General features: G+C 37.3%; 1 protein-coding gene across 2 annotated transcripts in view; it reads left to right on the top strand.

The window, feature by feature from the left end:
* Positions 1-678: 678 nt before the first annotated feature.
* Positions 679-14,260, top strand: part of ALG1 (ALG1 chitobiosyldiphosphodolichol beta-mannosyltransferase) — a gene marked incomplete at its 5' end in the record, with an annotated part of 57,549 nt that continues 43,967 nt past the window's right edge. For both annotated transcript variants that reach the window (XM_053694462.1, XM_053694464.1), the window contains 3 exon segments: positions 679-756; positions 2,002-2,105; positions 4,617-4,765. In XM_053694462.1, the coding sequence (XP_053550437.1) occupies positions 679-756; positions 2,002-2,105; positions 4,617-4,765 (331 nt within the window).

Raw genomic sequence — 14,260 nt, 5'->3', positions numbered from 1 at the left:
ATGAAAGTAAAATGTTGGGTTTCATATCCCTTTAAATACCCTAATACAGCTAAATATCCCTTTAAATACCCTAATACAGCTAAATATCCCTTTAAATACCCTAATACAGCTAAATATCCCTTTAAATACCCTAATACAGCTACATATCCCTTTTAAATACCCTAATACAGCTACATATCCCTTTAAGTACCATAATACAGCTACATATCCCTTTAAATACCCTGGTACAGCTAAATATCCCTTTAAATACCCTAATACAGCTAAATATCCCTTTAAATACCCTAATACAGCTAAATATCCCTTTAAATACCCTGGTACAGCTAAATATCCCTTTAAATACCCTGGTACAGCTAAATATCCCTTTAAATACCCTAATACAGCTAAATATCCCTTTAAATACCCCGGTACAGCTAAATATCCCTTTAAATACCCTGGTACAGCTAAATATCCCTTTAAATACCCTGGTACAGCTAAATATCCCTTTAAATACCCTGGTACAGCTATATACACCAGCGCTATATCAGATCATTTGAACATGGAACATACATTATTTCCATCACGCATACAAGAAGTATTTGTCAGCTGCTAATGTGCGCAGTCTGTACCGCATGCATCATCTTCATCAGACCACACGCAGGACGGCACTTTACCTCAGCGTTTACTCATTTATTTCCATAGAAACCGACCCGCACAGTGATGTTCTAAATAACAAGAAGATACAAATGCTTCCCATTTCTGACTTCAGGATCCTCGGAGGTAAGGAGTGAAGTTTGTGTTCAGTGTTTGTCCCGCGCTGTACTTTATACAGGAGCATAAGCCGTAGGATTAGGGTGTTGTTGGCAGACGACGTGTGTGTGTTTGTGTGTAGCACTATACTTTATTTATAAAGCGCCAACAGATTCTGCAGCGCTGTACTTTATATATCCGTAGTAGGACGGGAGCATAAGCCGTAGGATTAGGGTGTTGTTGGCAGACGACGTGTGTGTGTGTGTAGCACTATACTTTATTTATAAAGCGCCAACAGATTCTGCAGCGCTGTACTTTATATATCCGTAGTAGGACGGGAGCATAAGCCGTAGGATTAGGGTGTTGTTGGCAGACGGCAAATGTGTGTGTGTGTGTAGCACTATACTTTATTTATAAAGCGCCAATAGATTCTGCAGCGCTGTACTTTATATATCCGTAGTAGGACGGGAGCATAAGCCGTAGGATTAGGGTGTTGTTGGCAGACGACGTGTGTGTGTGTGTAGCACTATACTTTATTTATAAAGCGCCAACAGATTCTGCAGCGCTGTACTTTATATATCCGTAGTAGGACGGGAGCATAAGCCGTAGGATTAGGGTGTTGTTGGCAGACGACGTGTGTGTGTGTGTAGCACTATACTTTATTTATAAAGCGCCAACAGATTCTGCAGCGCTGTACAAAAGATAAAAGTACAACAATACTAAATGTATCTAACAAATACAGGAGGAATTAAGATCCTTATACCTGTAGGAACTTACAATCTATTTCGCTGGCATTTAAAGGGACGTATAAGTCAAAATGAAACTTTTATGATTTATGCACTATTGAGCCTACCTCAGTATGCTCTGACGGAAAGTCCCCTTTAAAGGGATATGAAACCCACAATTTTTTTCTTTCATGATTCAGATAGAGCATGTGATTTTAAGCAACTTTCTAATTTATTCCTATTATCAACTTTTCTTTGTTTTCTTGGTATCTTTATTTGAAAAGAAGGAATGTAGCCACCAATAAGCAAGCACTACCCAGGGCTCTGAACCAAAAATGGCCCATCTCCTAAGCTTGCATTCCTGCCTTTTCAAATAAAGATACCAAGAGAACAAAGAGAAATTGATAATAGGTGTAAATTAGAAAGTTGCTTAAAAGTATATGCTCTGTCTGAATCATGAAATAAAACATTTGGGTTTCATTTCCCTTTAAGTTAATGCGTATCTGTCTTGTTGGCATGTTGCTTGTAACCTGCAATTTGTTTTTCTCAGTTGGTCCCAGGCTCGTGCAGTACGCGGTCAAGGTGTCAGTGCAGACGACTCAGCTCTTCTTCACCCTAATGAGAATAGACGCAGCGTCTCACATCCTGCTCCAGGTGACCATCTCACAGTTTACTTGTGACACAATCTGTTTATAATGACGTGAAAAAGGACCATTATTACAATTTTCAGTCTGCAGAAAGGCCGAATGCTAAGGGCTGGCTCAGTCTGATCTTTATTTATAAGAGACAAACTCAAAATGAAAACCCTTGTAAATCTTCAATGATGCACAATACATAACTATACGGTGTACTCTGATGATTTATTTTGCCAGATTTTCCTGTAATTTGTTTCTGAAAATTGTGTTTTACACAACCTAGTCTAGAGGTGGTAGACTGCATACATAAGTATGCTAAGGTTGTGTGCACAGACCTTTTGTAATGGCGCACTTATTTACTGATATATACTGTGCATATATAAACATTTATTGTGTGTGCAGACCTTTTGTAATGGCGCACTTATTTACTGATATATACTGTGCATATATAAACATTTATTGTGACATATAATTACTGATATATACTGTGCATATATAAACATTTATTGTGTGTGCAGACCTTTTGTAATGTGAGCATATAATTACTGATATATACTGTGCATATATAAACATTTATTGTGTGTGCAGACCGTATGTAATGCAGCACTTAATTACTGATATATACTGTGCATATATAAACATTTATTGTGTGTGCAGACCTTATGTAATGTGACATATAATTACTGATATATACTGTGCATATATAAACATTTATTGTGTGTGCAGACCTTTTGTAATGTGACATATAATTACTGATATATACTGTGCATATATAAACACTTATTGTGTGTGCAGACCTTATGTAATGTGACATATAATTACTGATATACTGTGCATATATAAACATTTATTGTGTGTGCAGACCTTATTTAATGTGACACTTAATTACTGATATATACTGTGCATATATAAACATTTATTGTGTGTGCAGACCTTATGTAATGTGACATATAATTACTGGTGCAGACCTTATGTAATGTGACATATAATTACTGATATATACTGTGCATATATAAACATTTATTGTGTGTGCAGACCTTATGTAATGTGACATATAATTACTGATATATACTGTGCATATATAAACATTTATTGTGTGTGCAGACCTTATGTAATGCAGCATTAATTACTGATATATACTGTGCATATATAAACATTTATTGTGTGTGCAGACCTTATGTAATGCAGCATTTAATTACTGATATATACTGTGCATATATAAACATTTATTGTGTGTGCAGACCTTATGTAATGTGACATATAATTACTGATATATACTGTGCATATATAAACATTTATTGTGTGTGCAGACCTTTTGTAATGTGACATATAATTACTGATATATACTGTGCATATATAAACATGTATTGTGTGTGCAGACCTTATGTAATGTGACATATAATTACTGATATATACTGTGCATATATAAACACTTATTGTGTGTGCAGACCTTATGTAATGTGACATATAATTACTGATACTGTGCATATATAAACATTTATTGTGTGTGCAGACCTTATGTAATGTGACATATAATTACTGATATATACTGTGCATAGATAAACATTTATTGTGTGTGCAGACCTTATGTAATGTGACATATAATTACTGATATATACTGTGCATATATAAACATTTATTGTGTGTGCAGACCTTATGTAATGTGACATATAATTACTGATATATACTGTGCGTATATAAACATTGATTGTGTGTGCAGACCTTATGTAATGAGGCACTTAATTACTGATATATACTGTGCATATATAAACATTTATTGTGTGTGCAGACCTTATGTAATGTGGCACTTAATTACTGATATATACTGTGCATATATAAACATTTATTGTGTTTGCAGACCTTATGTAATGCTGTGCTTAGTTATTGATACATATTGTGCGTATATAAACAATTATTCTGTGTGCAGACCTTTTTGTAATGCGGCACTTAATTACTGATATATACTGTGCATATATAAACAATTATTCTGTGTGCAGACCTTTTTGTAATGCGGCACTTAATTATTGATGTATACTGTGCATATATCAGGGCTTGACAAACCCTAGAATCTTATCCCTAACCTTTTGGGTTATTCTCCATATATCTATACACACATACCACTGTCTGGCTCCTAAATTTTAAACAGATTTGTCTCTTGTGATTGGCTGACTAGATGTGTTCAGCTAGCTGCCAGTAGTGCAACACCATTCCTTCAGCAAAGGATAACAAGAGAACGAAGCACATTTGATAATAGAAGTAAATTGGCGATTCTATTCAAATCATGAAATACCATTTTGGGGCTTCCTGTCCCTTTTTAAGGGTTTTTTTTTTGTTTTCTGGGTTTGCTGCACAGTGTAAATGCTGATTGCTGGTATAATAAAATACTAAGTAATAAACACATTGCCCAGTCTCTCCGTTGCACACCCTAAATGTAATGGGTTTAGTAAAGGTACCATACGGCCATGTGTGACGTTTGCTGCCCATTGCTGCTTTACTCTCTCCTTATATCTGTTTTTTGTCTTTAAGGTAGAATCCGCCCGGCCTCCCCAGTATCGCTGTCGCGTGGCTGATCTGCCGTCTGAGAGGAAGCCAACTGGTCATTGACTGGCACAACTACGGCTATTCAATAATGAGCCTGACGAATGGGCCCGGACACCCTATTGTGCGCATCGCACACTGGTTTGTTTGCTTTATTTTGTACAGCTGCTTCCTCTCCGTGTTACAAGTGCAGAGCTGGTGACATTTTTACAATTATTAAATAAGTTTTAATTCCAGTTCTATAGATACTCAGCACTGTTTAAAAGGATTTAGGAAAATGGCAGCAGCTCCAGAATGACTTTAACAAAAATTGTTTAGCACTCCTGTACATACTCTTTAAAATACCTTTTTATCCCTTCTGCTGAGGTCATTTAGGGATATCAATTAGCTGCTGCACTGATTAAACAATCACTGTGAATTATGTTGCATGGTTAGAAATAGTATGTACTTCTAATTCTCAGGTATTTGTAAAACCTTCAAGTTTTAAAGGGCAGTAAACAATAGTTTATATAGGTAGCACATATGAATATATAAAGGTTTAGATAGTAGCTATCTATATATGCACTGTATATATTTATTTATTAATGTTTACTGCCCTCAGCATTATCCATATGATGATCTATATGCATAAGTGTCCCTTTATTTACAGAAAAAGACAAAAATATATAATAAAAGCAAATGTCCCTTTAATATAAATGTTTGTTTATGCAAAGTTTTTAATGTCCCTTTAATATAAATGTTTGTTTATGCAAAGTTTTTAATGTCCCTTTAAAAGGATATGAAACCCAAAAATGTGTTTGTGATTCAGACAGAACAGACCATTTTAAAAAATAGTTTCCAATTTACTTCTTTTACCAAATTGCTTTGTTCCCATGATACTCTGTATTGAAGAGATACTTAGGTAGCATCCGGTGCACTACATGACAGGAAGTAGTGCTGCCATCTAGTGCTCTTGCATATAGATAACATTCTTGTAAAACTGCTGCCATCTAGTGCTCTTGCATATAGATAACATTCTTGTAAAACTGCTGCCATCTAGTGCTCTTGCATATAGATAACATTCTTGTAAAACTGCTGCCATCTAGTGCTCTTGCATATAGATAACATTCTTGTAAAACTGCTGCCATCTAGTGCTCTTGCATATAGATAACATTCTTGCAAAACTGCTGCCATCTAGTGCTCTTACAAATAGATAACATTCTTGCAAAACTGCTGCCATCTAGTGCTCTTGCATATAGATAACATTCTTGTAAAACTGCTGCCCTCTAGTGCTCTTGCTAATGTATAACATTATTATAAAACTGCTACCATCTAGTGCTCTTGCATATAGATAACATTCTTGTAAAACTGCTGCTCTCTAGTGCTCTTGCTAATGTATAACATTATTATAAAACTGCTACCATCTAGTGCTCTTGCATATAGATAACATTCTTGTAAAACTGCTGCCCTCTAGTGCTCTTGCTAATGTATAACATTATTATAAAACTGCTATCATCTAGTGCTCTTGCATATAGATAACATTCTTGTAAAACTGCTGCCCTCTAGTGCCCTTGTATAATGATAACATTCTTGTAAAACTGCTGCCCTCTAGTGCTCTTGCATATAGATAACATTCTTGTAAACCTGCTGCCCTCTAGTGCTCTTGCAAATAGATAACATTCTTGTAAAACTGCTGCCCTCTAGTGCTCTTGCAAATAGATAACATTCTTGTAAAACTGCTGCCCTCTAGTGCTCTTGCATATAGATAACATTCTTGTAAAACTGCTGCCCTCTAGTGCTCTTGCAAATAGATAACATTCTTGTAAAACTGCTGCCCTCTAGTGTCCTTGCAAATAGATAACATTTTTGTAAAACTGCTGCCCTCTAGTGCTCTTGCAAATAGATAACATTCTTGTAAAACTGCTGCCATCTAGTGTCCTTGCAAATAGATAACATTCTTGTAAAACTGCTGCCCTCTAGTGCTCTTGCATATAGATAAAATTCTTGTAAAACTGCTGCCCTCTAGTGCTCTTGCATATAGATAACATTCTTGTAAAACTGCTGCCCTCTAGTGTCCTTGCATATAGATAACATTCTTGTAAAACTGCTGCCCTCTAGTGCTCTTGCAAATAGATAACATTCTTGTAAAACTGCTGCCATCTAGTGCTCCTGCATATAGATAACATTCTTGTAAAACTGCTGCCATCTAGTGATCTTGCATATAGATAACATTCTTGTAAAACTGCTGCCATCTAGTGCTCCTGCATATAGATAACATTCTTGTAAAACTGCTGCCATCTAGTGCTCTTGCAAATAGATAACATTCTTGTAAAACTGCTGCCCTCTAGTCCTCTTGCATATAGATAACATTCTTGTAAAACTGCTGCTCTCTAGTGCTCTTGCATATAGATAACATTCTTGTAAAACTGCTGCCCTCTAGTGCTCTTGCATATAGATAGCATTCTTGTAAAACTGCTGCCATCTAGTGCTCTTGCATATAGATAACATTCTTGTAAAACTGCTGCCCTCTAGTGCTCTTGCAAATAGATAACATTCTTGTAAAACTGCTGCCCTCTAGTGCTCCTGCATATAGATAACATTCTTGTAAAACTGCTGCCATCTAGTGCTCTTGCATATAGATAACATTCTTGTAAAACTGCTGCCATCTAGTGCTCTTGCAAATAGATAACATTCTTGTAAAACTGCTGCCCTCTAGTGCTCTTGCATATAGATAACATTCTTGTAAAACTGCTGCCATCTAGTGCTCCTGCATATAGATAACATTCTTGTAAAACTGCTGCCATCTAGTGCTCTTGCATATAGATAACATTCTTGTAAAACTGCTGCCATCTAGTGCTCTTGCATATTGATAACATTCTTGTAAAATTGCTGCCCTCTAGTGTCCTTGCAAATAGATAACATTCTTGTAAAACTGCTGCCCTCTAGTGCTCTTGCATATAGATAACATTCTTGTAAAACTGCTGCCCTCTAGTGCTCCTGCATATAGATAACATTCTTGTAAAAACTGCTGCCCTCTAGTGCTCTTGCATATAGATAACATTCTTGTAAAACTGCTGCCCTCTAGTGCTCTTGCAAATAGATAACATTCTTGTAAAACTGCTGCCCTCTAGTGCTCTTGCATATAGATAACATTCTTGTAAAACTGCTGCCCTCTAGTGCTCCTGCATATAGATAACATTCTTGTAAAACTGCTTCCCTCTAGTGCTCTTGCATATAGATAACATTCTTGTAAAACTGCTGCCCTCTAGTGCTCTTGCATATAGATAACATTCTTGTAAAACTGCTGCCCTCTAGTGCCCTTGCAAATAGATAACATTCTTGTAAAACTGCTGCCCTCTAGTGCTCCTGCATATAGATAACATTCTTGTAAAACTGCTGCCATCTAGTGCTCTTGCATATAGATAACATTCTTGTAAAACTGCTACCATCTAGTGCTCTTGCATATAGATAACATTCTTGTAAAACTGCTGCCATCTAGTGCTCTTGCATATAGATAACATTCTTGTAAAACTGCTACCATCTAGTGCTCTTGCATATAGATAACATTCTTGTAAAACTGCTACCATCTAGTGCTCTTGCATATAGATAACATTCTTGTAAAACTGCTGCCCTCTAGTGCTCTTGCATATAGATAACATTCTTGTAAAACTGCTGCCCTCTAGTGCTCTTGCATATAGATAACATTCTTGTAAAACTGCTGCCCTCTAGTGCTCTTGCATATTGATAACATTCTTGTAAAACTGCTGCCCTCTAGTGCTCTTGCAAATAGATAACATTCTTGTAAAACTGCTGCCCTCTAGTGCCCTTACAAATAGATAACATTCTTGTAAAATTGCTGCCCTCTAGTGTCCTTGCAAATAGATAACATTCTTGTAAAACTGCTGCCATCTAGTGTCCTTGCAAATAGATAACATTCTTGTAAAACTGCTGCCCTCTAGTGCCCTTGCAAATAGATAACATTCTTGTAAAACTGCTGCCCTCTAGTGCCCTTGCAAAAAGATAACATTCTTGTAAAACTGCTGCCATCTAGTGTCCTTGCAAATAGATAACATTCTTGTAAAACTGCTGCCCTCTAGTGCTCTTGCATATAGATAACATTCTTGTAAAACTGCTGCCCTCTAGTGCTCTTGCAAATAGATAACATTCTTGTAAAACTGCTGCCCTCTAGTGCCCTTGCAAATAGATAACATTCTTGTAAAACTGCTGCCCTCTAGTGCCCTTGCAAATAGATAACATTCTTGTAAAACTGCTGCCCTCTAGTTCTCTTGCAAATAGATAACATTCTTGTAAAACTGCTGCCCTCTAGTGCCCTTGCAAATAGATAACATTCTTGTAAAACTGCTGCCCTCTAGTGCCCTTGCAAATAGATAACATTCTTGTAAAACTGCTGCCCTCTAGTGCCCTTGCAAATAGATAACATTCTTGTAAAACTGCTGCCCTCTAGTTCTCTTGCAAATAGATAACATTCTTGTAAAACTGCTGCCTCTAGTGCCCTTGCAAATAGATAACATTCTTGTAAAACTGCTGCCCTCTAGTGCCCTTGCAAATAGATAACATTCTTGTAAAACTGCTGCCCTCTAGTGCTCTTGTAAATAGATAACATTCTTGTAAAACTGCTGCCCTCTAGTGCTCTTGTAAATAGATAACATTCTTGTAAAACTGCTGCCCTCTAGTGCTCTTGTAAATAGATAACATTCTTGTAAAACTGCTGCCCTCTAGTGCCCTTGCAAATAGATAACATTCTTGTAAAATTGCTGCCCTCTAGTGCCCTTGCAAATAGATAACATTCTTGTAAAACTGCTGCCATCTAGTGCTCCTGCATATAGATAACATTCTTGTAAAACTGCTGCCATCTAGTGATCTTGCATATAGATAACATTCTTGTAAAACTGCTGCCATCTAGTGCTCCTGCATATAGATAACATTCTTGTAAAACTGCTGCCATCTAGTGCTCTTGCAAATAGATAACATTCTTGTAAAACTGCTGCCCTCTAGTCCTCTTGCATATAGATAACATTCTTGTAAAACTGCTGCTCTCTAGTGCTCTTGCATATAGATAACATTCTTGTAAAACTGCTGCCCTCTAGTGCTCTTGCATATAGATAGCATTCTTGTAAAACTGCTGCCATCTAGTGCTCTTGCATATAGATAACATTCTTGTAAAACTGCTGCCCTCTAGTGTCCTTGCAAATAGATAACATTCTTGTAAAACTGCTGCCCTCTAGTGCTCTTGCAAATAGATAACATTCTTGTAAAACTGCTGCCCTCTAGTGCTCCTGCATATAGATAACATTCTTGTAAAACTGCTGCCATCTAGTGCTCTTGCATATAGATAACATTCTTGTAAAACTGCTGCCATCTAGTGCTCTTGCAAATAGATAACATTCTTGTAAAACTGCTGCCCTCTAGTGCTCTTGCATATAGATAACATTCTTGTAAAACTGCTGCCATCTAGTGCTCCTGCATATAGATAACATTCTTGTAAAACTGCTGCCATCTAGTGCTCTTGCATATAGATAACATTCTTGTAAAACTGCTGCCATCTAGTGCTCTTGCATATTGATAACATTCTTGTAAAACTGCTGCCCTCTAGTGCTCCTGCATATAGATAACATTCTTGTAAAAACTGCTGCCCTCTAGTGCTCTTGCATATAGATAACATTCTTGTAAAACTGCTGCCCTCTAGTGCTCTTGCAAATAGATAACATTCTTGTAAAACTGCTGCCCTCTAGTGCTCTTGCATATAGATAACATTCTTGTAAAACTGCTGCCCTCTAGTGCTCCTGCATATAGATAACATTCTTGTAAAACTGCTGCCCTCTAGTGCTCTTGCATATAGATAACATTCTTGTAAAACTGCTGCCCTCTAGTGCTCTTGCATATAGATAACATTCTTGTAAAACTGCTGCCCTCTAGTGCCCTTGCAAATAGATAACATTCTTGTAAAACTGCTGCCCTCTAGTGCTCCTGCATATAGATAACATTCTTGTAAAACTGCTGCCATCTAGTGCTCTTGCATATAGATAACATTCTTGTAAAACTGCTACCATCTAGTGCTCTTGCATATAGATAACATTCTTGTAAAACTGCTGCCATCTAGTGCTCTTGCATATAGATAACATTCTTGTAAAACTGCTGCCATCTAGTGCTCTTGCATATAGATAACATTCTTGTAAAACTGCTGCCATCTAGTGCTCTTGCAAATAGATAACATTCTTGTAAAACTGCTGCCCTCTAGTGCTCTTGCATATAGATAACATTCTTGTAAAACTGCTGCCATCTAGTGCTCCTGCATATAGATAACATTCTTGTAAAACTGCTGCCATCTAGTGCTCTTGCATATAGATAACATTCTTGTAAAACTGCTGCCATCTAGTGCTCTTGCATATAGATAACATTCTTGTAAAACTTGCTGCCCTCTAGTGCTCCTTGCATATAGATAACATTCTTGTAAAACTGCTGCCCTCTAGTGCTCTTGCATATAGATAACATTCTTGTAAAACTGCTGCCCTCTAGTGCTCCTGCATATAGATAACATTCTTGTAAAACTGCTGCCCTCTAGTGCCCTTGCATATAGATAACATTCTTGTAAAACTGCTGCCCTCTAGTGCCCTTGCAAATAGATAACATTCTTGTAAAACTGCTGCCCTCTAGTGCTCTTGCATATAGATAACATTCTTGTAAAACTGCTGCCCTCTAGTGCTCTTGCATATAGATAACATTCTTGTAAAACTGCTGCCCTCTAGTGCTCTTGCATATAGATAACATTCTTGTAAAACTGCTGCCCTCTAGTGCTCTTGCATATAGATAACATTCTTGTAAAACTGCTGCCCTCTAGTGCCTTGCAAATAGATAACATTCTTGTAAAACTGCTGCCCTCTAGTGCTCTTGCATATAGATAACATTCTTGTAAAACTGCTGCCCTCTAGTGCCCTTGCAAATAGATAACATTCTTGTAAAACTGCTGCCCTCTAGTGCCCTTGCATATAGATAACATTCTTGTAAAACTGCTGCCCTCTAGTGCTCCTTGCATATAGATAACATTCTTGTAAAACTGCTGCCCTCTAGTGCTCTTGCATATAGATAACATTCTTGTAAAACTGCTGCCCTCTAGTGCTCTTGCATATAGATAACATTCTTGTAAAACTGCTGCCCTCTAGTGCTCTTGCATATAGATAACATTCTTGTAAAACTGCTGCCCTCTAGTGCTCTTGCATATAGATAACATTCTTGTAAAACTGCTGCCCTCTAGTGCTCTTGCAAATAGATAACATTCTTGTAAAACTGCTGCCCTCTAGTGCTCTTGCATATAGATAACATTCTTGTAAAACTGCTGCCCTCTAGTGCTCTTGCATATAGATAACATTCTTGTAAAACTGCTGCCCTCTAGTGCTCCTTGCAAATAGATAACATTCTTGTAAAACTGCTGCCCTCTAGTGCTCCTGCATATAGATAACATTCTTGTAAAACTGCTGCCATCTAGTGCTCTTGCATATAGATAACATTCTTGTAAAACTGCTACCATCTAGTGCTCTTGCATATAGATAACATTCTTGTAAAACTGCTGCCATCTAGTGCTCTTGCATATAGATAACATTCTTGTAAAACTGCTACCATCTAGTGCTCTTGCATATAGATAACATTCTTGTAAAACTGCTACCATCTAGTGCTCTTGCATATAGATAACATTCTTGTAAAACTGCTGCCCTCTAGTGCTCTTGCATATAGATAACATTCTTGTAAAACTGCTGCCCTCTAGTGCTCTTGCATATAGATAACATTCTTGTAAAACTGCTGCCCTCTAGTGCTCTTGCATATAGATAACATTCTTGTAAAACTGCTGCCCTCTAGTGCTCCTGCATATAGATAACATTCTTGTAAAAACTGCTGCCCTCTAGTGCTCTTGCATATAGATAACATTCTTGTAAAACTGCTGCCCTCTAGTGCTCTTGCAAATAGATAACATTCTTGTAAAACTGCTGCCCTCTAGTGCTCTTGCATATAGATAACATTCTTGTAAAACTGCTGCCCTCTAGTGCTCCTGCATATAGATAACATTCTTGTAAAACTGCTGCCCTCTAGTGCCCTTGCAAATAGATAACATTCTTGTAAAACTGCTGCCCTCTAGTGCTCCTGCATATAGATAACATTCTTGTAAAACTGCTGCCATCTAGTGCTCTTGCATATAGATAACATTCTTGTAAAACTGCTACCATCTAGTGCTCCTTGCATATAGATAACATTCTTGTAAAACTGCTGCCATCTAGTGCTCTTGCATATAGATAACATTCTTGTAAAACTGCTACCATCTAGTGCTCTTGCATATAGATAACATTCTTGTAAAACTGCTACCATCTAGTGCTCTTGCATATAGATAACATTCTTGTAAAACTGCTGCCCTCTAGTGCTCTTGCATATAGATAACATTCTTGTAAAACTGCTGCCCTCTAGTGCTCTTGCATATAGATAACATTCTTGTAAAACTGCTGCCCTCTAGTGCTCTTGCATATTGATAACATTCTTGTAAAACTGCTGCCCTCTAGTGCTCTTGCAAATAGATAACATTCTTGTAAAACTGCTGCCCTCTAGTGCCCTTACAAATAGATAACATTCTTGTAAAACTTGCTGCCCTCTAGTGTCCTTGCAAATAGATAACATTCTTGTAAAACTGCTGCCATCTAGTGTCCTTGCAAATAGATAACATTCTTGTAAAACTGCTGCCCTCTAGTGCCCTTGCAAATAGATAACATTCTTGTAAAACTGCTGCCCTCTAGTGCCCTTGCAAATAGATAACATTCTTGTAAAACTGCTGCCCTCTAGTGTCCTTGCAAATAGATAACATTCTTGTAAAACTGCTGCCATCTAGTGTCCTTGCAAATAGATAACATTCTTGTAAAACTGCTGCCCTCTAGTGCTCTTGCATATAGATAACATTCTTGTAAAACTGCTGCCCTCTAGTGCTCTTGCAAATAGATAACATTCTTGTAAAACTGCTGCCCTCTAGTGCCCTTGCAAATAGATAACATTCTTGTAAAACTGCTGCCCTCTAGTGCCCTTGCAAATAGATAACATTCTTGTAAAACTGCTGCCCTCTAGTTCTCTTGCATATAGATAACATTCTTGTAAAACTGCTGCCCTCTAGTGCCCTTGCAAATAGATAACATTCTTGTAAAACTGCTGCCCTCTAGTGCCCTTGCAAATAGATAACATTCTTGTAAAACTGCTGCCCTCTAGTGCCCTTGCAAATAGATAACATTCTTGTAAAACTGCTGCCCTCTAGTTCTCTTGCAAATAGATAACATTCTTGTAAAACTGCTGCCTCTAGTGCCCTTGCAAATAGATAACATTCTTGTAAAACTGCTGCCCGCTAGTGCCCTTGCAAATAGATAACATTCTTGTAAAACTGCTGCCCTCTAGTGCTCTTGTAAATAGATAACATTCTTGTAAAACTGCTGCCCTCTAGTGCTCTTGTAAATAGATAACATTCTTGTAAAACTGCTGCCCTCTAGTGCTCTTGCAAATAGATAACATTCTTGTAAAACTGCTGCCCTCTAGTGCCCTTGCAAATAGATAACATTCTTGTAAAATTGCTGCCCTCTAGTGCCCTTGCAAATAGATAACATTCTTGTAAAACTG

This window comes from Bombina bombina, chromosome 11 (genome assembly GCF_027579735.1).
Source record: "Bombina bombina isolate aBomBom1 chromosome 11, aBomBom1.pri, whole genome shotgun sequence".
Classification (NCBI taxonomy): Eukaryota; Metazoa; Chordata; class Amphibia; order Anura; family Bombinatoridae; genus Bombina; species Bombina bombina.
The sequence above is the reverse complement of the archived record's forward strand: the minus strand, read 5'-3'. Positions and strand labels throughout refer to the sequence as shown.